Raw genomic sequence first — 27,953 nt, 5'->3', positions numbered from 1 at the left:
AAAGCAGCCACTTGGAGGACAAATTTTTGTTCGCTTTAGAGAGGTGTCTGCTTTAAGGGTTGAATCGAGCAGAACCGAACTGAACCCCACCAAAATTTCTATAAGTTTGTGTTATTTAGACGACGTTATGCCCTTGCTTTACCACGGCTCGGCTCTGTATTTGGTTTTACACAGTCAAGGCAAGCCGTGTCAAAGCGTGCTGTACTGTCAGGTAATTTTTTTTTATTTATTCTTTCTTTAAAGTCGATATATAATAATATATATATATAATAATATATATAAAAAATATAGTTTTTATTTGTTAGCCTTGGGCTAATTAAAATCGACTGTCCTAAAATAAAGTTTTAAAAAAAAAGAGATTTATATTATAATACTAAGAAGCTAGTTCGTATGTCCTACGTTACAAGTATATGTGGCACAGAGACGACAACTGCACTGAATAAACGGAACAGTGTTTAGCCCGTGTTCGAACAAGGACAATGAAGAGGCATTTCAGACAGAGTTACGAAGTAAATAATTTAGACGCAATATAAGAGCCGCTTTGTGGTACGAATTCTGCGTCTTTCAAGAGAACTTGATGCACGGAAACTATATGCAGTCTTTTTAAATATAAAAACATCATTCATATAGGAGGGATTCTGTTTCATTTTTGTTTTAAAATCCTCCTTTAACAATTTTTGGCAGAACTTTTCATAAATGCTGATTCTGCATTCATTTTCAACTCTGTCGCATAAAAGTCTATTTGCTCTACTATGAATGCTATTTACTTTATGTAGTAGATCTCTGCTTGAAAATCCCCATATAAGAATGCAGTAATTAAATATGCTATAAATAAATGAATTAGCAATAACATTTCGCTTATAATTAGACATATATGGTGATATACATTTTAAGGCATTGATCTTGGCATTAGCCTTCTTACATAATGGAAGAACATGTTGCCTGAAAGAAAGCTGATTGCCAAGAATTATACCCAACAAATTTGCATATGGAGATTCTTGTAATATATTATTTTTCAAATTTAAAGTAACAGAATCTTTGTTTTTTAATTTTCCCAGAATGAGCAGTTTGCATTTCTCAAAATTTAACTAAAGCCCATTATTGGAAAACCATGTGCTAACAGTTGAAAAAGCACTTTCTAAACATAACTTTATCTCCTTAAATTGTTTTCCATATGTATAAAGTGTATTGTCATCTGCGTATTTACAAATTTTAACATCAGCTCTATCATTTGAAATAAACATTAAATCATTTATATAAATATTGAATAAAAGTGGACCCAGAATCGAACCTTGTGGAACACCACTAATAATCTCTTTTCACAAGCTGAAATAGCCATCAATTCCGACTCTTTGAAACCGATTGGTGAGATAACTCCTTAAAAGACCTAAAGCACTTTTTGAGAAACCATATGCATGTAGTTTCGTTATTAACAGATTATGATCCACACAATCAAATGCTTTACTCAAATCCATCAATAGCCCCCCTACAGCATTTCCTTTATCAATGTATTTATGTATCAATGTACAATTTATTTATGTGCGCTACGGCTTAGTTCGGGCAGTATTTTAACCTGTGAAAAAACTCGTGAATGGACGCTTGTGAATTCTTTTTTGATCAACCTGGACACATTCACGATCGATAGACGTAACGCATCCTCTTACACAAATACGAAGGCCATGTTCCCTTCCCAAAAATTAACATTAGTGCGCACGTGTTAGTTTTAAAAATCCGTGATTCAAATGTAAAGAAAAAACACGTTCATACGTTGGAAATACGGAATTTGTTTTCAAAAGCAAGCAATAGTAAGGAGGATGTAAAGAGCATCCAAAAAAGTGGTTCCACTTAGCGAATTTTGCACTTATGCAGGGATCAACTTGTCCAAAGAAATTAAGAGAATCCAAGGTACTCGGCGAATGTTCCACTTATCTAGGGTTCCACATGTCAAGCGACAACTGTAGTCGAACTCAGTGAAAATTTTGTAAGTTAGGATGGACACGCCACAGCTTATATAATGGGCTTTGTGATCGCTTCTTTTCTCTCCTATAATTACTGTTCGTTAGATGCTCATGTTGGCCTAATCAAGGAGGCTCAAAAAGAGAACCTCCTTGGCTTAATTGACCTTGAACACAATTATAAAGCTCCACGAGCAACAAAAACACCCAAATTTGCATTTAAACACATTAATTTTAGAGTTGTGTTCTTGGTTTAAAATCAGAACAAAATAAAAATGAATCAAGCTAAAAAAGACTGGAAAATAATTCAGTCTCAGGTCTGATTTTACTGCTTTCATTTTTTGGTAAACAACTTTGAATGGTGAATAAATCCCATATAATAACATAAATAGTAAAAATAAAAAAATATTTAACTAATAATGAAATCTAACCAGGTTAAAATAAGCTATTTTGAGGGTTTGTTTTCTAAGTTGCTAAAAAATGTTTGCGGCGGAATAAAAAAAATCAATTGTTGACAAGTATATTAAAACATTTTGAGAGCTTAACTTTCTTTGGTAAATTGTTATGCTATTACATCCGTTAGATTTTTGCCCCTATTTTTATTATCACTAAGTAGGTTCTAATGCCAAGCTATAAGACGTTCAACTTCGTCCCCAGGGGCTCTCTGACATTCAGACCAGCAACTTTAGCTGTGAAGTAACCGCCAACGGCTTTGACTTCAAGCAACAGATCCTGTGAAAAAAGATGTTTGAATTTATCTCTTGGTAATATGAGAGTAAGCCGTCCATATTTTATTCGTATTTTGCAGGGACGTTTTTTTTACTTTGTGTCCGGTTATTGAAACAAAAAACAGAAAACGTTTCAAAAAAGCCCCCAGGGGCTTATTCTGAAGAAAAAGCTAAATCCGACCAATTGCGGTCAATTTTGCTGCCAGACAACCAAACAGGGAAGATAAGGATCCTAAAACTCAGAAAAAGAAACCTACCCGAGCATGCGTTATAGTCAGCAAAATTGAGAGAAACCCAAGGAGAAGTTGTTCTTCGCTTTAGAAGGATGTAGCATAAGTTTCTGCAGTCAGCCATATTGCTCAATTTCCACTGAATACTCGCTTGTATGCGACAAATATAAAAAAAGCCTTCACAATCAAACTCTAGGCTGACCACATAAGACTTTGTCGACATCTTGCTTCTATCAACAATTTCTAGTACAAAGTGAAATACGATTGCATGAGAAACGAGCCTGATTTGTCGAGATCTTGGATTGTATAACCGAGGCCTAGGTTAGGTGAAGTGGAATATTCACATGTGATCGCTCAAGCCAGGCTAATCGGGCTGATTGTTCATATTGTTTATACTTTAAGTTATTTAATTTGAAGCTTTTATTAATATTTTTCATTAATATTTTTTGTGTTTTTCTGAAATAATAAGATATGCACGAAAATGTTGGGTGGTGCCAATGTTGTAGTGTGTAAGAAATTTTACAAATTTCGACTGCTTAAATCATTTTAGGGTCATCTAAAATTGATTCATTGTTTTTATTTTGTCAGGTCTGTCCACGGGAAAATAAATAAGGTTACTTTCGTTTAAGCACAACGAATTAGAAATTAATTACTTCGTAAAACAGTTGTATGAATTTGAGCAGATATTTTACACTTGTACCCGAGCTAACATCGTTTTGTGTTTTTGTCTTCATATGAAAAGCACCAGTCACATCCAATTCACGCTTATGTGGTAGTAAATTGTGGTTTTCATCGTCCATGACCGAGCATACGTATGTAGTAATTGTGGAAAAGGGAAATACTTTATATATCTTTACTTAGCTTCGTTCTAAGCAACTGGTACTGGAACAGTAAATTATTAAACAACATTTGGTGCTCTGTTTTTTATTCTATTTTTTATTAAAAAAGTAAAACTTAAGTAACTGTTGAGGGTCATTTCCATTTGACTGCATTTTCCGTTATAACGCGAAAAGCTCACGGGTGTTTCTTGGTTGCTCGTGCGCAGTTTAATATTAAAGTATTTAGTCAAGTGCGCACCCGCTAAGAAAAAAGCTCACGAAGTTTGCTCACGGGTGTTTCTTGGTTGGGCGTGCGCAGTTTAATATTAAAGTTTTTAGTCAAGTCCGCACGCGCTAAGAAAAAGCTCATGAAGTTTTTGCGCTATAGCTGAAACTGAATTTAAGTAAAAGCGAGCCTTAAGCAACTTTCAGTGCTGGATTAAACCTTAGTTGAATAAAAGAAAACAATATTTTGACAAAAAAAAGCCATCTCTCACTGGAAATGCTTGAGTACTTGAGTATAGGATTTTCCTTTTTCTACTTATATAAACAAAAAGTAGGCTTCGCATGCATGGTAACGGTTGAAAGGGTTAAAAGTTTCTTAAAGAAGTCTTTGAAGAATAAGTAACGGTTGGACCATTAAAAAAATCTGCGAAAAGCTTTCTCTCCGAGCCTATCGAGTTGGAGGGTATCTTTCTCCATCATCTAAATCCGTTTGACAACATGTTTCTATTTTTAAGATATAAAAAAATGGCGAAGTAAAAAATAGTGAAGAAATATTACTAAAAAAATATTAAAAGTTTAGGACCGGGGAAATTTGATGGGAAATATTTTGAAAACCGGAGCATCTGACTATGGGTACTGTTCAAAATTGTTCAGATTAAAGTATTTTCATGGAGCCGTCAAAATGAATTATAGTCTTAATTAATTAAACTTCGACTTAATGATTTCTGAAGCAAAGACAAAAGAAATCGATAATTTGAACGAAAGGATTAATAAATTTAAAATTTATTGAAAAGAAAAGTTTAATTTGTAGGTCCTTTTTCTCTCCGCTGAATAATAATTTGGAAAATTACTTTGTAAATTTCGAAAATAATTCAAAAATTACTGATGGGATTAATTAATTGAAGCCCATCTTAACTTCGCGGTTCATTAAGCATAGAAAAAAGAATTAAATAATTAAAATGTAAAAATTAATAAAGTTTAAATAGTTTACACAGGAATTAATAAAATCATAGAAAGAGAATTTAAGAGATGAAGAAAAACGTATTTTTGCATAGCAGCTGGGTCGTTGTTTATTCTGTAGTATTTAAACACCAAAGTCAGCTGCATGAAAAGAAAAAAGAAATGATTTAGGACAAACGACTGAAAGTATTTTTGAGAAAACGCAGCAACAATGCTTTCCACAGTAACAACGGTTCTCTCATTGATTTTAATGTTTCTTTCTCTAATGCTGAATTCGTTCGGAATTTTTGTGTTGAATAAACAATACAAGGGAAAAAACAATGCTCAAAAAATCATTTTGATCAACTTGAGCACAATCGAAATCGTGAAAATGATCCAAGATATCTGTGTAGTGATTATTTACCAATACTTCGGCATGATTTATGAGAACTATATGGTTTACTTCGAACTGATGGAAATTGGAACGCTATCTATTATTTTTTTGTCAATGATATTGATCTCCGTGGATCGATTCCTTTGCATTACGTTGGGAATAAAATATAAAGCAATTGTTACAAAAAGAAATGTGAAATTAACTGTGGTATTGATTTGGGTTATTGGCGTAATTACTTCGGTTCCATTTTTTTTTACTAACGATAGATCGAACATTAAATACATTTACTATACTGCTACAGGAGCGTTTTTTGTTGTCTTGTCTGTGATAGCTTACGCGACAGTTGCGTTTTCGATTCGATCACGAACACGAAGTAAACGATCAAAGCCAATTAGTGTATTTAGAAAATCCTACATCGTCCCATTTGGAATCATTACAACATTTGTTCTGTTCAATGTTATTCCAGATACAGTGGAAGTCTTGGTAGTGCACTATAATCGACCATTCGATTCTACAACATACGAAGCTGTGTTCTGTTTTTACATTATCGGCTACATTGCTGATCCTTTAATATATATCTTTCTGAATGCTGAAACCAGAGCTGCAGCAAGAAGCACTATCGACAGATTTTTAAGAAAAAAGGAAAGAGGTGTATCACCAGCAACAATATTTTCACATACGTAGCATCATTCCGAATGTAGGGAAGAGATTCGGATGCGAAGAATCTAGCACTTGGCGTGAAATCTAATCAGCTAACGTAATTTGTGACGGACAATGTACTAAAAATGATTAACGATTGTCACTGTGGAAAATTGGTGACGTCGATTGGTTAGATTTAAGTAATGTGTTACATCAATTATTTTTTATGATTAAGAAGTATTTTGTGCTACACTTGCTGATTTAATTTGTGGAAGAATCCGACTAATAATAACATTGACAAAACGGATTTGCGGTAATTTTATTAAAAATATTAAAGAAGTAGACAAAATAACAATATTTATATCAATTACATGTAACTTTACCCTTAGATCAATTTATAACAAATAAATTATCTCTGTGGTTTTAAAACTTGTTACGGTAAATTAAATTAGCTTACAATACAGATCTTAGCTACTGAAATTTCTTTATTTTATTACATGATATTTTATATACGATGTTTTATATACGTTGTTGTAGAAGATTAAGCAAATATAATCGTCTTTGCCTGTCACAGATAGATAAGCACACACAGCGTATAAGTATTTAAGACTAGTTTTAAGCCCGTGAAAAATCCCTTTAACGCCGGTCCCTTTAACGCCGGTCCCTTTAACGCCGGTCCCTTTAACGCCGGTCCCTTTAACGCCCGCCCTATCATTTTTGTCTTTATTTCGCCAAGGCAAAATTTTGCCTTACCGCCATTAAGGGCCGCATTATTGCCACAAAAATGAAAAAGGGAAGAATAAAAAAATACGCGCTTTATTTTGTCCGACGTTATCTTTTTCACGGTCTTCATCGTCTTCACCATCTTGTATTTCGGCTACGATATCTTACGGAATGTTTTCGCTTGCATTTTCATAATTACCACCATCATCATCACTAGAGGTCAACTCGCTTTCATTTCAAATTCAAAGCCAGTCTTTTAAGTTCAATTGAAATATAAACTACACCAGCAATTTGATCATATTATTTTTTTGTTTAAATTTTTTTTATTACCATATTTGTTAATTTTTTTACATTTTTATCCTTAGAAGGGAATTCTGTATTAGATTCTTTCATATCTTCTTTTCTTAAAGTCATAAAAAGGATCCTGATAAACGTTATAAAAAATAACGCGTAAGAAATTTTCAAAATAACGCACCAGCAGAGTAAATTTCTCTTATTACGCCAAAGGGTGTGAAATAATGCCATGGTCGGCGTAATAAGGGCCAACAAGGTAGTTACAAAAAATATTTTCCTGAATAGCTCAATTTCTTATTTTAAGTCGTATGCTCAAGGTTTTCTGTATTATAATTTCAAAAAAAGTTTAAAATAAGGGTCAACATTATACGGTATACAGTTTATCTGTATAAATAATGTCTTAGCTTGCGTGAAATGTCTTAGCTTTCGCAAAAGACCTACACAATGAATATTAAAAGCATAGTCAACATAATCTAAGAGCGAACATCTTTTGGCATCAAATATGTTTTTGTTATGGATTGATTATTAATAACAAAAATATTGCATTTTACTGAAAATTCATAAAATAAGCGAGAAAAGTATACTAAATTTGATATCGGTATGAATACTTTAAAAGTTTTAGAGCAAACACCGAGTTGGCCAAATTGGTATCTCCAATTTTAACTTTTTGTAATAAATTTTCATGGAGAATTATGTTAAACGCCTTATTCTATTTTCTTTCTGTAACCATGAACAACGAGAAAGAGTTAAAGTTGCAGGAGCACGTCCAAGATTTTTAGCGTCCTATAACGCCCGTTTTTTTTTATAAAATTCGTACGTGTACAGATGTTCAGAGATAACTATTTAACGTTTGACCGAGCTATCCTACCCTGTTAATTCCTATAAGTTATAGTTCATGAAGAAAACTTTTTTACAATAACATAAAACAACTTTATACCTACGCTTTCGCCTCTATATTTATCTTTCTTTTCACGGTAAACAAACGAACACAACTAAGAGCCTAGGATATATTGTAAGTTTCTATTTGTGTAACACACAACATCTTTAACTACTGAAAAAATATGAAGGGTGTGACTTGTACTATTTCTATTCAAATTATGAATAAGCAGTTTCTTCTTTCCGACATTCTTCTTTGGAAATAACATTCGTTGTTGTTTTCGCGTAAGTTATTATTGATGAATAGACGCAATATTTTGGCAGAGACGAAAGCCACTGTAGAACACCACATTGAATGCACCGGCGAACGAAGTGTTTTTTTTTTTCAAACGGAAAAAAAAGTGGAAACGACTTAACTTATACAACCTCCCATAAACGGACAAGTGTAAGAGGAAAAACGATTAGAACAAACATAGAAATAAATATATAACAAAACAAAACAGGAAAAACAGAAACGTGGGAAAAGAAGATTTTAAAATAACAAATATTAGTTTTTTTGAAAATTTAAATTACTTGCGATAAAAGCTTGCTAAAAATGTTTTCTACAACGACCATAGTTCTTTCATTGATCTTAATGTTTCTTTCTCTAATGCTGAATTCGTTTGTTTTGAATAAGCAGCACAAAGGAAAAAACAATGCTCAAAAATTGATTTTGATCAACTTGAGCACAATTGAAATCGTAAAAATGATCCAGGACATCTGTGTATTAATTATTTACCAATACTTCGGCAAGGTTTATGAAAGCTGTATAATTTACTTCGAGCTGATAGAAATTGGATTGCTGTCTATTATTTTTCTATCAATGATATTGATCTCCGCAGATCGATTTCTTTGCATTACGTTGGGAGTAAAATATAAAGCAATTGTTACAAGAAAAAAATTGCAATTCACTGTGGTAATGATTTGGATTATTAACGTCATTTCTACAATTCCATTTTTATTTTCAAAGAAGAGATCGTACTTTAAATATATTTACTACGCTGCGTTTGGAACGTTGTTTGTTATCGTGTCTGTGATAATTTATGCAAGGGTGGCGTTATCGATTCACTTGCGGACGAAACGTATGCTTTCGATTCAGTCAGGAAGAGGAAGCATACGTTCAAAGCCAATTGGTGTGTTCAGAAAGTTATACGTCGTTCCCTTTGGAATCATTACAACATTTGTTCTGTTCAATGTTATTCCAGACACATTGGAAGTCTTGCATTATAATCGACCATTCGATTCTACAACGTACGAAGCTGTGTTCTGTTTTTACATTATCGGCTACATTGCTGATCCTTTAATATATATCTTTCTGAATGCCGAAACCAAAGCTACAGCCCGAAAGTTTATGTACACATTTTTTTTTGAAAGAAGAACAGAAGTGTAAAAAAAGGACGATAATTAAGAAAACCGCGCAAACCAATACATATTGATATAAAATGTTACTTAACCTAAGAAAAGAATCTTGTATGATTGGTTAATTATGGTTATTCGAGCAGCATATCCATACATACTAATCGCAGATTGTCACAATCGGTTACTTTGATTTTTACGGAACATAAAAAGTATCGGACAATACATTCACCATAATAGTGACATTGGTCACTTTTCTCTATTTTTGAAAGTTCTTGTTTACGTTTCCTTTTTAGTCACTTTTCTATGTAGAGATTAAAAAAAATATCAAACCAACTGTAACTTATAGTTTTGAGAAGTGAGCACTCCAAACCATAATTCGTTACACAAATTTTCATCAACCCCCAAAAAGTTTGCAACTTTAGACTGACAATTTTTTTGTCAGACTCCCAAATTTCGTGGTTTGTATTTTTCTCTACAAAAATGTTTTATAATTGTTTTTGATATAACAATTGTCTCAGTTTACACGCTGAGGATATTTTTTCTCACTTACTTTTACAACTTATTACAAAACCATTAACAACTACAACATCACACAACTCTAATAGATAACATTTTTACTCATGTAACTGAGAATCACGTGATATCATACAATATCAGATGCAATATATCAGATCACACAGCTCAATTCGGATACACAAATCTTGGAAAAAAACATCAAATCCAAAAGATAAAGCCAAAAACTTTAATCATTACTTAAAGAATTTTTTTGTTGATTTTCCCACGCGCTAACGACTAGTCTATATTATAATACTTGTATACGTCCGTCCGTCAGTCCGTCTGTCATGCAAAATGGTAGCTTAGCTGCGCAGGTAGCGAGACGCACGCATTGCGGTATAAAAAGGACAGGCGAACCCGTGGATTTTCCCACGGGCTAACGACTAGTCTTCATATATAGTTCTAAAACCATGCAAGACATGTATTTCATATGTCATAATATTTTAGTTACTCTGATAAAATCTCATGGTTAACTGTATCAAGATGCCTTGTCGAGATCAATAAACACCCGAAATGTTAATTTACCCTAAGGTCATGTAATATTTCTTGACTCAATGATTACATGATTTGTGGAATGACCTACTTGGAATCAAGGTTATTTTTAGGGATGATAAATTTATTATATGCAGCATTGGTCATTTTTGTTTATTGATACAGCCTTTTTATGACACTACTGCCGGTCTGATTAAAACCAGCATGAAATGCTGCCTCTTTATCCGGCTATGGAAGATTTGGTGATAAAATTATTATAAAAATAGTTAAATTTAAAAATATTTAGATTTAAAATATTTAATGATGAAATGTACAAAATGGAATCCATCGCTTCTAAGTTTCGTTTTACCAATGATTTTCCTTGTTGCATTACTGTAATTTTTCTAATGTAATGCGGTAAAAAAATAGTTATTTTGAGCATGCCACACTAATAATGAGAGGAGATAAATTATTGTCATCTCATAATGCCAAGTTTGCACTAATAATTAGTTTTTGTCTATTTCTTTACTTTCATTGCCATTATCTTTTTTTGATTGATCATGTATTCCATTTTACCTTAGATAATAAGTGTGTGTTTAGTTATGCCTGCGTTCGTCGTGGTGGTGGCGGTCGGTTAAAAAATTTTTTTTCGTCTAGCGGTGAATTCAAAATTTTAAAATGGCAATTTTAAGCAGCAGTATTACTCTCTTTGGACGGCCACCATATCTTAGTGTAGCTGCTAAGCCACTTATCTGCTCTTTCATATATATAAAATAGAGAAAAAATTATTAATTGTCATGAAATAGTAACGCCAACAGAATAAAAGAAAGAAAAGAAAATTAAAAAATGTAAAAATAACTCATCCACCAAATTGCTAAATTTGGAACATTTAAAAGTGTTTTTTTCTTCTAAATATTCAATATTTCAAAATCGGACAATCACACAATTATCATTGGAACTTCTATCAAAATTGATTCAAAAAATACTCAAACGTTTCTTTATTTAAAAAAATTTTCCAGCTTCAAGGATCTACTTTTTGGAGAACTTTTTTAGCATGCAGTAAGTATTCAAAAATTTTGATTTGTTTTCACAGAAAAATTGATAAAAATGGCCCATTTCCACGTCTCATAAATACGATCTACTAAACAAGACATTACCTACAGATTTTAAGGACAAAACTTTTGGAAGATATTTATTGAAGTTACGAACTCCGAAACATTCGCCTTCCATTTAACCTTTAAAAGATATCCAGACTCTACATGGGATGAATATAAAAGCAAAATAAGCACCCAGGAAAGTCCCTTTTCCATGACAATCTAACATTGACACATTAGATTACTAAAACTTCTATCTCATCAAAATCACAACTGACACCAGAATTATTAAAAAATGCTTCAAATCAGTTTCCCCTGTCCGTTTTTATCATGTTAACTTTAGTGAGCGAGTGCACGGAATCCTAAAGCAGGGGATCCTGATAAGGGCGCTTTCCTGGTGCCTACTGTATGCTCGATGCTGCGTCCAAATCCCGTCTCGCTGTTTAGTATTTTAGTTGATCCTCCGAAACTTGCATATCACGTTTCAGCCTACTTCATCGACCACTAGATCTACGTTTAAAGTCCGGGAAACAGCAACGTCATTTCCCCACCCCGAAATTTTTGAGATACTTTAAGTTGGCCTGCTGATAACCGACAACTAGGTTCAAATTTCCGCATCTTGTAATGATCCGAATGCGTGTTCAAACTGGATTTTTTTTTGTTTTAGTACTTATTTTTCATATTTTGTTTTACATTCGCAAAGCTCTTTGAATTCTTCGTGTACTTTTGACCATATTTTAAAATTGATTATCTTGATTATCTTATGTTTCCATAGAAAATAATAATTAATAGAAAAAGTTAAAAAGATGAAGAGATACGTCCTTTAAGGACCAGTAGCAGCCGGGTCGATACGTAGAAATTGCATATGAAACACAAGAGGCCGTGTTTCTTCAAAAAGATAAAGAAATCATGTGAACTGCTGTTACAATTGTCTTGTTGATTTTAATGTTTCTTTCTCTAATGCTGAATTCATTTGGGATTTTTGTTTTGAATAAGCAACATAGAAGAAAGAGCAGTACCCAAAAAATTGATTTTGATCAAACAGAATTAAAATCGTGAAAATGATCCAAGATATATGTGTATTGATTATTTACCAATACTTCGGCAAGGTTTATGAAAGCTGCACGATTTACTTCGAGCTGATAGAAATTGTAATGCTATCTATTATTTTTCTATCAATGATATTGATCTCCGCAGATCGATTTCTTTGCATTACGTTGGGAGTAAAATATAAAGCAATTGTTACGAGAAAAAAAGTGAAATTTACTGTGGTAATGATTTGGATTATTGGCGTCATTTCTACAATTCCATTCTTGTTTGAAAAAAAGAGATCGCACATCAAATATATTTATTACGCTACGTTTGGAGCGTTATTTGTAGTTAAGTCTGTGATAACTTACGCTACAATCGCCTATTACATGTGCTCAAGGACAAGAAATGCGCTTTCAATTCAGCCAGGAAAAGGAAATATACAATCAAAACCCGTCAGTGTATTTAAAAAGTCGTACATTGTCCCATGTGCCATTATTACAACATTTGTCCTGTTCAATGTCATTCCAGATGTAGTGTGTTATAATCGATCATTTGATTCTACGACGTACGAAGCTGTGCTCTATTTCTATGCTACTGGATACATTACTGATCCGTTAATATATATTTTTCTAAATGCTGAAACAAGAGCTACATTATGTACACACTTTTTAGAATTGCGGAGAGAAATATATCACCGCCAACGATAATTTGACAAAGCAGCGTCCCGAGTTTATTAAAGTTATATAGATGCAATAAAAAAAGCTCTGTAAAACGAAGAACGATAAACTTTTGTGTGGCTAGGTCGCACCATTGGCGGTACACCTCCGTCATATATATCTAGGGGATGCGTCCTTGCCAAACTTGCCACCCTTATCTGCTATACACCTTTAGGGTTTTAGACATGAATATGTATTTTCTTACCGGCAATGTCTTACGAAAGAAAGTAAATGCGGAGTGTCGTATTATACTTTTAAAACGTTTGAAGTTCTGTTTATATGTAAAACTGTCACGTCTTACCATCCAGGAGTTTAACATTACACACATACATCATGTACATAGCCGATAAGCATGGCAAGTTTAGTAAGGACTAGTTACTAGTTAAACGGCGCAGTTTGCTTCACTTGCAAACTCTGTATAGCTAACTATCCAACAAACTTGTATATACGCACACCTATAAATTAATTGCATTATGAAATGCAATGTTCTTATGGGAAACGTCTGCACAACCCTGGCAATATGTTGCAAGTGGACCACAGTCTTTGCACCGAACAAGCCCCTTATTAGAGGACGAATCACACACCAATCACAAATGTTACAAGTGACATAAATCTAGGAGTGTAATTCGTTCTCTTTGTTTTATTTTATAACAGCCACATCTTTTTTTAACTATATCCCCTCTCCATAAAAACTGTAAACTATAATTTTCTTCAATATTAAATGGTTCGGTTTGCACTAAAGAGTCCTCATTAGCACTTGTATTATATGTTGTTACATCAGTTTCTTCTATGGTGGATATGCTTGCAAAGGAATTGCTTGTGATTGGCTGAAATGACTTGAAAACACTTCGTATATAACCTGAGAGTTGTGCAAACGATCCGTGACCCTTTTCTGTTAAACTTTGCAAAAGGCATAATAATTTACTGCTATTAAAATTCAAGCAAAGCAATAAGATGAGCTATAATGCCAGCTACCTAGAAAAATTTGTTGTGACAATCTCAAATTTTGCATAATATTATAAAATTTATTCCACGGAATTATATACACCAAACCGGCGGGCAAATGTTTTTGAAGACTCTGAAAATTTCTTGCCTTCCAAACTGATTTCTTCGACCTCTAGAAACATACGTTTATAGTCAGGAAAACAGCAAGGTCAGCATTTCCCCATCCCAAACTTTCGGAGATATTTTAAGTTGGTATACGGACAACTAGTTTTCAAATCTCCGCCATCTTGTAATGATCCGAATGTGTGTTCAAACTGGATATTTTTTTGTTTTAGTTTTATCTATTTTTGGCTTTTTTATTTTACAACTGTTGAACGTTTATAATAATAATAAGTGAATAAGATGGAAAAGTAATCAGTAATTTGTAGTAACATAAGTTTGTTATGATATTTAGTTACTCGAGTTGGTTTATTAATAAGAGAAATATACCCATTTTTTGTTGCTCAATTTTTAGTATTTCCATACTTAGTGGTTCACAATCATTTCCATTAAGACATGGCAACTTTACAAGTCTAACTAACAGTAAATATTTAATTATAATTATCCACGCTAATATCAGCAATCGCAATATCAACTGGTCTAATTTTAAAATTTTTGACACCGCTGCTAACGGCGAGCTATTCACTATAAAAAATCGCTACACATAAAAGAAAAAACGAATAGCTATCTATCAATAACACGTTTGATATCAACTTGGAACTATACTAACAACATTAATAATTATAAAGTAATTAATTATATAGAGTATTTAACTATATACAGTCTCACGCTGTGTGATTAATTCTGTTTTTAATTTCGTATTTTATTTCTAATGATGTACTTAGTTTATGATGCGAAAGCTCAAAAAATATAATTTTATAAATTGTAGCTACGTTACTTTCAACAAGTTTCAAAAATTTAAATGACTTCTATATTTTAGTTTCGGACTAAGTTTAAAATGACAAAACTCTAAAATGCTTCTATTCTCACAAAGAGAGACCTTTTTGGTAGCGATAGGGCCATGCACAAAGTATATGGTCACTCATTGTTAACGTTATGTTTGATCAAATATTAAAAATAAACTTTAGATCTATGAGAACTTGCTGCACTTTTATAGAAAAACCCTAGATCTAACGAAGTTTTTTAAACTTCCCTTAAAAGCAAATGCTTCTTAATTTGGATCTTCTCAATCCAGAATAGAGAGTTTTAAAGTTTCCAGTGGTATGCACAGGAATTTCCCTGTATTAAAGTTGAATGTGTACACTGTCTTTTTTATATAGGAGCTGAAAGAACCCGCTTAATTCAGCAGCCTTACCTTTTACTTTTCTGCTGCTTATCGATTATCTATTTTGGGATCCCAAAGTTAGAATCAAATTTCTATCTTTATGATATTTATCATTATTTAAGATGTCGTATGATTATTAGAACAAGGAAAGTCTTGATAACTACTCTTTTTGGTTTATGGCTGTTGTTTGCCATTTCTTTCAAATTAACTCGTTCAAGACTTGCTGTTGCATTCATTTTTCATGTTTTTGAAAGATTTAACGTCGTTAACAAAAAAGGCGTGTATTATCTCAAAGTTATTCTTACAAAAAAGACCAATGCAATGATCACACTAATGCGATGATAGCACTGTTCATTTTTAAAAAACAGAGTGTGTTCTTACAATATTCTAATGCCTATTATTAAACCGCAAAACCTTTAAGCACTACTATTTTTTTCTATTTTGTGTTACATTCGCCAAGCTCTTTGAATTTTTCGTGTACCTTAACTCCTCTTTCTTAATTTGACAAGGATGTTCTAGTAAATGTTCCATTACAATGACCATGGTTCGAATTTTTAAGGTTAGAAAAAGAACTAAATAATTAAAATGTAAAAAATAACGCTTAAATAATGTTTCCATAGAGAATAATAAATCATTAGTAAAAAGTTCAAAAGATAAAGAGATGCGTCCTGTTAAGACCGATAGCAGCCGGGTCGATGAGTAGAAATTGCTATTGGAACACAAGAGGCAGTGTTTTTTCGAAAAGATAGAAATAAAAAATCATGATAACCACTGAAACTATGGCTGTCTCGTTGATCTTAATGTTTCTTTCTCTAATGCTAAACTCTTTTGGAATTTTTGTTTTAAATATGCAACACAAAAGAAAGAGCAGTACCCAAAAATTGATTTTGATCAACTTGAGCACAATTGAAATAGTAAAAATGATCCAGGACATCTGTGTATTGATTATTTTCCAATACTTCGGCATGGTTTATGAAAGCTGTATGATTTACTTCGAGCTGATAGAAATTGGATTGCTATCTATTATTTTTCTATCAATGATATTGATCTCCGCCGATCGATTTCTTTGCATTACGTTGGGAGTAAAATATAAAGCAATTGTTACGAGAAGAAAAGTGAAATTCACTGTGGTAATGATTTGGATTATTGGCGTCATTTCAACAATTCCATTTTTATTTGCAAAGAAGAGATCGCACTTTAAATATATTTACTACGCTGCGTTTGGAACGTTGTTTGTTATCGTGTCTGTGATAACTTACGCTACAATCGCCTATTACATGCGCTCAAGGACAAGAAATGCGCTTGCAATTCAGTCAGGAAAAGGATTTAGAAAGTCGTACATTGTCCCATTTGGCATTATCACAACATTTGTTCTGTTCAATGTTATTCCAGACGCAGCTGAAGTCTTGGTAGTGCATTATAATCGACCACTCGATTCTACAACGTACGAAGCTGTGTTCTGTTTTTACATTATCGGCTACATCGCTGATCCTTTAATATATATCTTTCTGAATGCCGAAACAAGAGCTACAGCCCGAAGTTTTATCTATACACTTTTTAGATTTGAGGAAAGAGATGTATCACCACCAACGATAATTTGACAAAGTAATGTCCCGAGTTGATTAAAGTTGTAGCTATTTAGTCTAACAGAATAGTCTAGTATAAGTGCAACATTTTGTGAAGGGCGATCTACTTAAATGTTTTTTGAATATAGCGATGGACAAGTAGCTTAGTCCTGCATACTAAGCGTTGCCATTAACGGGCTTCTCTATTTTTACATCAAATGTACAAGTTTTGTATGTTTTACTTAGTTATAAGAAAAATTATCTAAGATTGCTTTTATAACGAGTCTATTTGTCGCTGTGAATTTTACATGAGTACGTATTATTTTTATCATTTTCATGTCATCGTAATAGAAACATAGAAAACTTTAGTGTGCTCTTTGCGTATCTTTTATATGAGATTCCTGTTGCTTAATCAGCGTTGAGTCTAACTGTAAGGTTTGAAAGCCTAAACTTAAAAAAAGCAGTTTTGTTGCTAATGCAGAGCTAATTTTGAGATAACATACGTGTACTGATTATGCTTGAACCAATATGTATTATCAATGAGATGAACACTGCATATTTACCAAAGCAACAATTTGGCATAGCTGTGGGTGGAATTGGTTTGGTTATCAGCAACACAGTTAAAATTATCCTTTCTGAAATAAGACCAGATTGTGAGATTACTAACAAAAGTCATTGAAGAAGTAGAAGAGCACACACGGCAATTAGCAGAATTTTCGCGAGAAATAAATTTAGCAGTACTCGTTAATGTTGGTTTTATTTTTTTAAAGAGGCCTTGAAATAGAGTGTGAAGGTAGCAGAAAATGTAGACAATACTGAAAAACAACAGTGATTTTGTATCCCATCAAAGAGTTGGTTAGAGTTAGTTACTACACAAAACACTAAACAATATAGCCGTACGGGAAAAATTATATTTTCTTTATTTATGGAAGCTTGTGATAATTTCGTAGTAAACCTGCTCGTAAACCAACAACTACAATAAGACTGGCAGTCGAAAAAATGTGAGAGGGTGGTGCCAATCCTCTTCACTACAAATAGGGATGGGATTAATGAAGTGACATTTTTCTTTTATATTTTTTTTGAGAAGATACCATAAACATGACAATGAAAACGTCAAATAAACAATTATAAAAATCAACGTTAACTTATTTTACATCTTAAGAAAGAAAGCCATTAACTAAGCCATTGCTTCTAGGTGTGTTGAAGCGCCTCAGAAATAGGTCTGATAAGTTAATCTTATTAGTGTTTTGCACAATTAATTTTTGAGCATATTAAAGTTCACATTCATATCTCCAATTGATTTCCATTTAAACGATATATATTATAGAACAAAACTTATACAAATATGACTAATATAACATCTAATTTCTCTAAAAGATACTATATAAATGTAATTGTCCTTCATTTCGCCAAAAGACTCTGAAAGAAGGGTGTTACACTTACACTTTGATCAGAGCTGAACCACTCCCAACAACACCTAAGACGGATGATCTTGTGAAGACATACAGACTGAAACAATGTCCTCGGTAGTAGACAACACGATGCTCAACCAAGAAGAACTTGAAATTGATATGAACATTCACGAAACAATGAAAATAGATTCTGCCCTGATTGTTCCACGAATGTGAACTGAACCAAAAAACGAACGAACGAACGAATGAACGACAACTTTGTAACAGAGACACACAGTGTCTATAAATTGAAAATCATATGACATATCACCAAACCTTCAACGCTAATACAAAGAGATAATACGAGAGTGTACTGACAGAAAGAGAATAAGAAATGCAATGTAAACTTATAAGAAGAAAGAACCAAAAGAGTCCCTTTAAAATTTGACACTGATCTTAACTTTAACAACAACATTGTATAAATCTGGGAAAGGATACAGCAAAAATAATAAACTTGAATGGAATTATATTTTTGACCAAATTATTGTTAAAAATATTTTTAGAAAATTGATTATGTATGACGTGTTTAGAAATTTGCTTATAATTCGTCTTTTTTACCGAGTGAGCTTTAGAAAAAAAGAGAAGTATATATATCATTTAAGAACCATATTGTGTGCTTACTACTAGAAGTGCATTTCACGTGCTTTTTCGTTGATCGAATTTTCGGACTGTAGAAAATAAGCAATGCATACATGTATTCATGTTAACACTTTTAAAAATAAACTGAAATGAATCGGTAAACTTGACAGATTCAACTACAAATTTACTTATGCTTATAAACACGCCTCTAAAAAAAGGCAAAGAAGGATTGTTCTTGTTTTTAATTCATCTACTGTATATCTCGCCTTCTTTAAAACAAGAAAATGTTACGAGGTTCAATACTGCATGAAACAACTGTGAAAGGGAGGTTGGTTTTTAAGGTTACATGCCACACATCCAGGACTTCGGAGAAAAGAGAAAGAACAAAGAGGTGTAATTAAAATGTAAATTATTTACGTTACCAATATGTTATATAATGAAGTGTAAAACTGCGAAAAAGAATTTGTAAATCGAAATAAACATCTTTTAAGTATGAAGCAGCTGGTTTAATTTTTTGAACTTAGTGGAAACATTATCAGTTTATTTGCAAGAAAAAAATCGTTGGATCATACAAACAACGTCTGAGCAATTTGCCAAGAGAACAAAGATTGAAAATGCTGTCCACGACAACTATAGTTCTTTCATTGATGCTAATGATATCGTCTATTCTGTTAAATTCTCTCGGGATATTTGTTTTAAATAAACAACGAAAACGTAGAAGTAACATACAGAAATTAATTTTAATCAATTTAAGCAGAATTGAAATCGTGAAAATGACCCAAGATATCTGTGTAGTGATTATTTACCAATACTTCGGCATGATTTATGAGAACTATATGGTTTACTTCGAACTGATGGAAATTGGAACGCTATCTATTATTTTTCTATCAATGATATTAATCTCCGTTGATCGATTTCTTTGCATTACATTGGGAATAAAATATAAAGCAATTGTTACAAAAAGAAATGTGAAATTCTCTCTTGTATTGATTTGGATTATTGGCGTCAGTACTTCAATTCCATTTTTATTTGCAAAAGAAAGATCGCACATCAAGTATATATACTACGCTACTTTCGATGCATTGTTTGTTGTCTTCTCTGTGATTGCTTACGCAAAAATCGCGTTTTCGATTCGCTCAAGGACCAAACGTAAACGATCAAAGCCAATTGGTGTGTTCAGAAAGTTATACATCGTTCCCTTTGGAATCATTACAACATTTGTTCTGTTCAATGTTATTCCAGACACAGTGGAAGTCTTGGTAGTGCATTATAATCGACCATTCGATTCTACAACATACGAAGCTGTGTTCTGTTTTTACATTATCGGCTACATTGCTGATCCTTTAATATATATCTTTCTGAATGCTGAAACCAGAGCTATAGTGCAAAACATATTCTCCAATAATAGGAGAAGAAATGCATTTCCAGCAACGTCATTTTTTACAAAAATAACATCATTTCGATCCGAGCGAAGTTATATGGAGTCGAAGAGAGTGCCACTTAGTCTAAGAAAAAAATCTTGTCTGGTCAGGAAATGTTGCGAAGGACAATCCACTGAATTAATTTGTGATATTACCGGTAGCAATAGTGGAAAATTAGTGACGGCTGTAGAAAAAGTATAACTCTAATTCATCAGAAATCCATTACAAGAAAACCTTAACGAAGTTAAATAATTTAGTTATACAAATATAACTAAGAAAGGTTGTCTCAAGAAATTTTTTTAAACACCAACTACTTAGCAGGTTTGTCACGGTTTTGAAAATCGTTGGAATATTTTTCAAGGATTTTATGGATTTGTGTGATACGGCAAGGATCAAATTTTGAGACTAGTCTTGTATGAAGCCGCACAAATGTCGCCAACCGAAAGATCAAGCATTTTTGTCAATGGAAATTTGCATTGTGGGTCTTGGTCCTCAGGCATTTAGTAGTGAATATGCTCGAAAAGTCCATTTAAAGGTAAAATGATAATGGAAGAGAACACAACATTATACACAATGCAAATTATGTCTGTAATTTGCTTAGGATTTGTGCTTTATTAATTTGAAAAAAAATTAATTAGCTATTTTCATTTCCACGCATTCTTTCACTCTTACAAAAATCTCGCGGAGCAGTTTCGTTATCTATCAGTGCTTACGTTTTATCAGAATTGTGTTTCAGCTATCTAAAACTTAACAGGGTTAATAATTCGCTTATGCTTGATTTCACGCATAACAAGTAGACCTATTTGCGCTGTTTCAAATTCGCTATTGGTAAATAAATGAAAAGAGAAAAAACGCTATTTTTCAAATCCATTATCGTAAGAATAACTTTTTTTAGCAAAAAATACTCTGGAAATAGATCTTCACGGTATAGCTTACCTTCCGCGAAAATTCTAACTAAGATAAGGAATCTTTAAAGGTCGTCTAGAAATCATTTTAATACAAGCTCGTGAGCTTGTATTAAAACGCAAATGTGTCCCACAAGAATGGAAATTTTTTGCCTCTCTGACCACCGAAACGGGAGTAGTCGTGTGTTCGAATCTCATCTTGGTAATTATTTTTACTTTTTTTTTTTTTTGCTGTTATAAAAGATAAGTGTTCAAAATTATTTTTTAACTAACTGGTAAAGTAAAGGTGTTTCCACCAAAGTTTACAAAAGTGAATGTAGGCAGACTTAAGGTCTCCCAAATGCCTGGAAAGTTGTCTGCAAAAATTTCCACAGCATTACGTAAGAGACAAACGAAGACTTCTATCGACCATCAACTTTTTGCATTCCTCTCCTGGGCTTCACGTTCGAAGAATTTCCCGTTCAAGAAGATCTCACAAATCAATTTTGAAGATTAACTGCATAGTGCGTAACAAATATTATTGCGTATCTGAATAGAAAAATATGTCGTGTCTAACGTCGTAACACATCACAATCTGATTGACGGCTTTTTATAAACTTTATTCGCGAGGTTGTTTACGTACATTGTACGTCCTGTTTTGTTTGAAAAATCATTAGTGCTTTTCGAGATATATATGTTAATAAATTTCGCTACTTATGCAAAAGTTGGGCGTCCTTAACCAGCTCTAAACCAGCTTTGTTATCGAGCAAAGTTAAGGTAACTTAATATTAAAATTTATGTAAAGTATTTAAAATGCCAAACTGGATGGCCAAAAACATTTTTAACCCTATATGACCTGCTAAATACAACAAACCAATCAGAGCTTGTTCATGTTGTCATGCATAATTTGTGTAAATTTATGTGTAATTTGTGGAAATCCGGAAGCTGAAGGACCAATAAAGATTTATCAAAAAAATATACAAATTCAAGGTTCTTTGATGCGAAATAAACTTTATTTTGAGACAACAACTAAGCAGAAAGTTTCACGCGAAAATTTTTATAGAGGACAAAGCTAATTTAAAAAAAAAATAACAAATGAAATGGTAAATTTTGTTTTGTCTTTTAATACGACTTTTTCGGACAAATTAAATTTAATGCGGATTCACGACATGTTCTGCGCGAAATAAATTCTATAAAAATAACACTACTTTAACGACAATACAGTGGAACCTCTAATAGCGGTCATGTTATAGTGAGGGCCACTATGTAATTTCGTGTGCACATGTGTGTTAAAAGTGATTTTTTGATTTAAAGTTGTTCCTTAGGTCCCAAATTACCAAAAAAATATAGGTGGCAAAATTTTTTGTCCCATCGGACCAAATTAGATGACGTCATCACTTTTACAGTCAGCAAAAAAATAATTTCACATTTATATGTCATATTATATATCGTTGGAAAGAGGAGATCGAGTGGATCAAAAAAAATGTAAGAACCATGTCTTCAAAACGTAACGTTCGAAAGATATTACTATTCAAACTTTGTACAAATTACAGACCGGTAATTTACTGACCCAGCACAAAAATGACTATAACCTGCTCAATAGCGAAGTTTTTTTGTTGAATTTTAGTATGGTATTGGGTCACCCTAATGTCTTTCTGTTTGATCAAAATTTATTGTTCAAATCACTTCAAGGGATAATTTACAGACCAGTAATTTACAGACCAAAGCACGTGTTTAGTTGTTTACTTTAGTTTTGAAAAGCAAGTAGCGAATTTCACTTAGACATTTTGTATGTATTAGTATCAGTATAATAACAAGTTTTGTTTTATAATTGTTCGATTTCATAGACATAGACATAGAATTCGAATGTTCTATTTCTAGAAAACATTCTATTGTTCAATTTCATAGCTAGACTGTTTAATTTCGAAGTGTTAGTGAAGTGTAATGTGAAGTTTATAGTATAGACATACATGCATAATAATAAAATGAATAGACCGAATTAAAATGGATGTTAACTGTGTAAAAACAATAAATGTGCTGGATTTTGGGAAATGTATAGTGTGTCAGAAAGATACATCAAAAAAGGTACCGCCTTACTTAAACATTTTTTCCCATTCCTGTTCTGAGTTCTGAGATTTTTGAGAGAAAGATTTTTGTTTGATACTTTGACCAAGATGTCATATTTTGTTTAGAATGTTGGCAACCCAAAAGAGCAGTATTTGAAAAAGTTATTATCATGTCTGGAGGAAAGAGTTGTGGTGATTCGAAGTATCTAGGTTGTTGGGAAAAACTGAAGTCATATGATATTGTACAGCTTGTTGAAGGAAAGTCTTCATACCATTCTGATTGTTACAAAATGGCCACAAATAAAACAGAGATAGACAGGTTAAAGAAACGGCCAGTATCAAAAGAGTCTTCGGACAGTTTTAGCCCATCATTTGTTGTATCTGTGAAACAAAATGAAAAAAAAACATTGCGCTCAAGTGGAATTATGTTTCAAAAACACCTTTGCATTATTTGTCAAAAAGGGGAGGAAAGATACATAAAGTTATGTCTAAGACAGTAGCAACAAAGATGCTGGAGGTCTCGAAGCTTATAGCAAATAAATCATTTTTCATCCGTATGAACAATATTCCTAACGCTGATGCTATAGCAAATGATGCCCAATATCATTTAGCATGTTGGGTGAAGGTTCAGAGAGAGGCTTTAGCATTACATCAAGACATATCACAGCTACAAAATATGGAAGATACAGACCGCGCACTTGCAGATGTTGAAATAATTAACATAATCAAACATTTATTGGGGGAATCACACGACAACGTAATAAGTATGAACGATGTTAACTATACATACAACAACTTAATGGGAAACTCCGAAAGCAACCAAATCAATTACAAGCGATATTTAAAGCACTTGTTAACAGAAAATATTGAGGACATAGTGTTTTCAAGACCTCCATCAAGAACAGAATCCGAAAGAAACAGACATGAAGACCTGGTCCTACTTGAAAGAGAATTTCGCAATTGCCAAAACCAATATACCATTCACTGCCATTGGGTCCGATCACGCAATGGAGCAGGAGAATAAGGTAATGAAGGTCACTGGAGGCATAAAAGGACTGTTACAACAATCATCTACATTGAACAGATTTTGCCTTGTTTCTTCTATACTTGCATCATTATCGAAAGAGTTTTGTGATATACAAAATGTCAATGTTGATCAAAGAAAGCAACACTACCAATTGAGTGGCTCAACATGTAGCAGGATAGCTTCTAACGTCAATAAATTGCTTTGTATCATGGATGACTTCGATGTCAACTTCCGACAATCCGATTGTGTATTTAATGTTGTTTCAAAAGCTGTTCTTCACAATTCACAAATACTTCAACATGCTGATATTGGCTCAAAATGTTATGAAGAATTTGTCACGGAGAGGATAAAAGGAACAAAATCGATATGGGTACCGTTAAAAAAAAGTGAAAATAGTAACTTTCAAAGATCTTGGAAAATCTATCAAAAAGAGAGTAGGGGATAAAGTTATACAACTCAAAGAGGAAAAAACGCTACTATCAAGATTTTTAATCACTGCACGGAAACGTCCCGAGTTGGATTTGGAGCACTGTATTGGCAACTTTGAGTTTTCTGTTGTACCAAAGGCCTTGTTCAGTGCTGATGGAATTCCATTGGCTTGTTTAGACAAATCAAAATTGATTCACGGTATAGAGGAATTAGCCAGCAAAGGACAAACGACCAATGGTTTATCTGGAGAAGTCGAAACAAACAAAGTAATCATTATAGATGGAATGGCTGTTGTGAATCAAACTCCAAAAACACCGGCAGTTAAAACATGCAAGGTATGTATTCAATTTATCACTATCTTACGTAATTTTCTGACGCACTTGTGAAATACTCTGTTAATTTTTTAGGATTTCGCATCAGCTTTCACAGAACGTGTACTACAAATTTCAAGAGGATGTGATGAAATACGATTGGTATTTGATCGCTATATAGAAAACTCCTTGAAAGCACGGACAAGAAAGCATCGTACATCTGGTAATGAAGTTCGATACAAAGTATCAGACAACACCAATATTTCATCCATTAGTCTCAAGCAATTTCTTTCCCACATTGATACAAAGCAAGCTTTAACCATCTACCTGGCAAAGAAAGTGATGGAGGCTCTTTCATCATTGCATATTCGGTATATAGTGACTTATGATACTAAAATGGAATCAAATTTTGTTGATTGCAGAATACACGACCACGAAGAAGCTGACACAGCACTTATATATAATGCTATGGATGTTGCACAACAATCTCCTTTCACCAGTTGTATTGTTTACTCTCCGGATACTGACGTGTTTCTACTGCTAATTTACTACTATGAGATGTTACCAATAAATACCATTTTTAGAACAGGGCGAGGTTCTACTCTACGTGATATTGATATTCGTAATTGCTTTGAAGCCCTTGGTGCAGTACACGCGAAAGCTATTCTTGGTTTTCATACGTTCACAGGGTGTGACCAAACTGGGCGTTTCAACAAGAAATCGAAGTCTGCTTGGCTGAAGATTTTTTTACAGGCAGATAATGAGGTGGTTCTGGCATTATCGACACTTGGAAGTACTGTCGAACTTCCTAATCTGGAAACACTGGAAAGCTTAGAACGTTTCGTGGTTTCAATGTATAAGGGGAATAAATGTCCTGCAGACGTGGTATCACTATCTCAATTGCGTTGGAATTTATTCTCCAAATTCCAGTGTGATGCTGATATGTTGCCACCAACATTAGCTGCATTAAAGTACAAAATATTCAGGTGTCACTTCATTTCAATGGTTTTACGAAGCTCGCATATCCTCATTCAACAACTTCCGAATGCAGTCAATTATGGTTGGGATACAGATGAAGTCGGTAACTTATTCCCCATAATGACTGATGAACTTCCTGCACCGTTGGCACTCATCGAGTTAAGTTCTTGTAATTGCAAAACAAGTTGCATATCCAACCGATGTAAATGCCGTAAAAATGGTTTTTTGTGCACTGACATGTGTAAATGTACGATGTGTCAAAACAGTGGTGGCGCAAGCGATGAATCCGAGTCAGATGAATATAGTTCTAGTGATGATGAGTGAATGAAACATTGTACAAGCATTGCTAAAGTTGTTTTTTGTCATTATTTTCAGCAATTTTTTTAACTTTGTGAAATTGCCAGAAAGAAAGTAAACAACTAAACACGTGCTTTGGTCTGTAAATTACTGGTCTGTAAATTATCTCTTGAAGTGATTTGAACAATAAATTTTGATCAAACAGAAAGACATTAGGGTGACCCAATACCATACTAAAATTCAACAAAAAAACTTCGCTATTGAGCAGGTTATAGTCATTTTTGGGCTGGGTCAGTAAATTACCGGTCTGTAATTTGTACAAAGTTTGAATAGTAATATCTTTCGAACGTTACGTTTTGAAGACATGGTTCTTACATTTTTTTTGATCCACTTGATCTCCTCTTTCCAACGATATATAATATGACATATAAATGTGAAATTATTTTTTTGCTGACTGTAAAAGTGATGACGTCATCTAATTTGGTCCGATGGGACAAAAAATTTTGCCACCCATATTTTTTTGGTAATTTGGGACCTAAGGAACAACTTTAAATCAAAAAATCACTTTTAACACACATGTGCACACGAAGCTTTATATCAGAACATAGCAACCCTCACTATTACAACTTTTTACTAAAATGGTCTGTTACTTTTGTTTGTGAAACATTTTTTAGATTCAAAGCACTTACTAAGTCAGCATCACCTAATGTTTCACAAAAGTTGTTGAAATCATCGACAATAGATAAGGCTGCTTGAATTGACTTTATTTTTAACTCTGGTCGTTTAATATCAAAATCATCCTCGACTTCTCGTGGTGTTTCTATTCTGATTCGAACGTTCGAAAAAACATATTGCAACTTTCTTGATACAAACATATTGAAGAACTTGCTTACTTCATATCACTGCTGCTACTGTTTTGAGCAAAGAAGAAATGATTCTTAAGCAAGTGACTGACAATATCGACGCCGAGTGTCATTGGCGAAGAAAATTATTTTTCCTTTAATTCGTATGTGAGGGGTTACCACGCATATATGAACATCTGTAATCCATTTGATGGAGAAATATTATTTTGTACGCGAGAAACTGATAATCCTCATGATACTCACGATGGTTCCATCATGCGTAATTCATTTGTTATAGGGCATGCTCCTCTGGGTTTGAGAAAGGCTTTTTCAAACTTTCTTTTACTACCTGATCTACCATATTATGTACTGCTACTGGAAAGAAAAAAAATCGTGGGGCTGGTTTAGGACTTGAAATACCCGTAACATATCAAGGAAGGGGACATTTGAAAGCGTATGGGCATGAGCAATGTTTTTGTGATAGCGTCGAGTGTCTCGTCCCAATAAAATCTGCTGCCGTGCTGTAGCAACTCTCTGAATGGATTCATCACTGGGCCTGAGCGAAAGCGTATGATACTTGATTTACTAAACCAAACCATGATCGTACGCCAGTGATATTAGTGGGGGTGGGAAATTCTGCAATTGTTTTTAATAGTTTATGCGATGGCTTGTATCTTGTTGTGGTAACGTCGAAGCCGGCAAATTCAACGGTGTCTTTGGCAAAATGAAATTTATCAGGATTGACAA

The 27,953-nt window shown here is 33.3% G+C and overlaps 6 protein-coding genes across 6 annotated transcripts; all 6 read left to right on the top strand.

Moving 5' to 3' along the window:
- Positions 1 to 5,286: 5,286 nt before the first annotated feature.
- Positions 5,287 to 5,973, top strand: LOC130649301 (alpha-2C adrenergic receptor-like). Its single transcript, XM_057455561.1, has one exon. The coding sequence runs from the start codon at positions 5,287 to 5,289 to the stop codon at positions 5,971 to 5,973; it is 687 nt and encodes a 228-aa protein (XP_057311544.1).
- A 2,593-nt stretch (positions 5,974 to 8,566) lies between these two features.
- Positions 8,567 to 9,250, top strand: LOC130649298 (proteinase-activated receptor 1-like). The gene has a single exon (XM_057455556.1). The coding sequence runs from the start codon at positions 8,567 to 8,569 to the stop codon at positions 9,248 to 9,250; it is 684 nt and encodes a 227-aa protein (XP_057311539.1).
- Positions 9,251 to 12,400: 3,150 nt separating this feature from the next.
- Positions 12,401 to 13,078, top strand: LOC130649297 (proteinase-activated receptor 1-like). Its single transcript, XM_057455555.1, has one exon. It carries the CDS (start codon positions 12,401 to 12,403, stop codon positions 13,076 to 13,078), a length of 678 nt encoding a protein of 225 aa, XP_057311538.1.
- Positions 13,079 to 16,135: 3,057 nt separating this feature from the next.
- Positions 16,136 to 16,957, top strand: LOC130649296 (proteinase-activated receptor 1-like). The gene has a single exon (XM_057455554.1). It carries the CDS (start codon positions 16,136 to 16,138, stop codon positions 16,955 to 16,957), a length of 822 nt encoding a protein of 273 aa, XP_057311537.1.
- A 2,523-nt stretch (positions 16,958 to 19,480) lies between these two features.
- On the top strand, positions 19,481 to 20,998 carry LOC130649249 (alpha-2C adrenergic receptor-like). Its single transcript, XM_057455506.1, has one exon. The coding sequence runs from the start codon at positions 19,566 to 19,568 to the stop codon at positions 20,571 to 20,573; it is 1,008 nt and encodes a 335-aa protein (XP_057311489.1). The 5' UTR covers positions 19,481 to 19,565; the 3' UTR covers positions 20,574 to 20,998.
- Positions 20,999 to 24,844: 3,846 nt separating this feature from the next.
- On the top strand, positions 24,845 to 26,966 carry LOC130649282 (uncharacterized). The gene is made up of 2 exons (XM_057455536.1): positions 24,845 to 25,113; positions 25,186 to 26,966. The coding sequence occupies exons 1-2, from the start codon at positions 25,063 to 25,065 to the stop codon at positions 26,389 to 26,391; spliced, it is 1,257 nt and encodes a 418-aa protein (XP_057311519.1). The 5' UTR covers positions 24,845 to 25,062; the 3' UTR covers positions 26,392 to 26,966.
- Positions 26,967 to 27,953: the final 987 nt, after the last annotated feature.

This window comes from Hydractinia symbiolongicarpus, chromosome 7 (assembly GCF_029227915.1).
Source record: "Hydractinia symbiolongicarpus strain clone_291-10 chromosome 7, HSymV2.1, whole genome shotgun sequence".
Taxonomy (NCBI): domain Eukaryota; kingdom Metazoa; phylum Cnidaria; class Hydrozoa; order Anthoathecata; family Hydractiniidae; genus Hydractinia; species Hydractinia symbiolongicarpus.
Note: the sequence above shows the minus strand (reverse complement) of the source record. Positions and strands in the feature narration are given on the sequence as shown.

Bases quoted from the DNA above. Each gene is read 5' to 3' on its own strand.
- LOC130649298 (XM_057455556.1), top strand. From the start codon at position 8,567: ATGATCCAGGACATCTGTGTATTAATTATTTACCAATACTTCGGCAAG.
- LOC130649296 (XM_057455554.1), top strand. From the start codon at position 16,136: ATGGCTGTCTCGTTGATCTTAATGTTTCTTTCTCTAATGCTAAACTCT.
- LOC130649301 (XM_057455561.1), top strand. From the start codon at position 5,287: ATGATCCAAGATATCTGTGTAGTGATTATTTACCAATACTTCGGCATG.
- LOC130649297 (XM_057455555.1), top strand. From the start codon at position 12,401: ATGATCCAAGATATATGTGTATTGATTATTTACCAATACTTCGGCAAG.
- LOC130649249 (XM_057455506.1), top strand. From the start codon at position 19,566: ATGCTGTCCACGACAACTATAGTTCTTTCATTGATGCTAATGATATCG.
- LOC130649282 (XM_057455536.1), top strand. From the start codon at position 25,063: ATGGCTGTTGTGAATCAAACTCCAAAAACACCGGCAGTTAAAACATGC. The intron at 25,114-25,185 runs GTATGTATTCAA...TTAATTTTTTAG, and splicing joins CGGCAGTTAAAACATGCAAG to GATTTCGCATCAGCTTTCAC.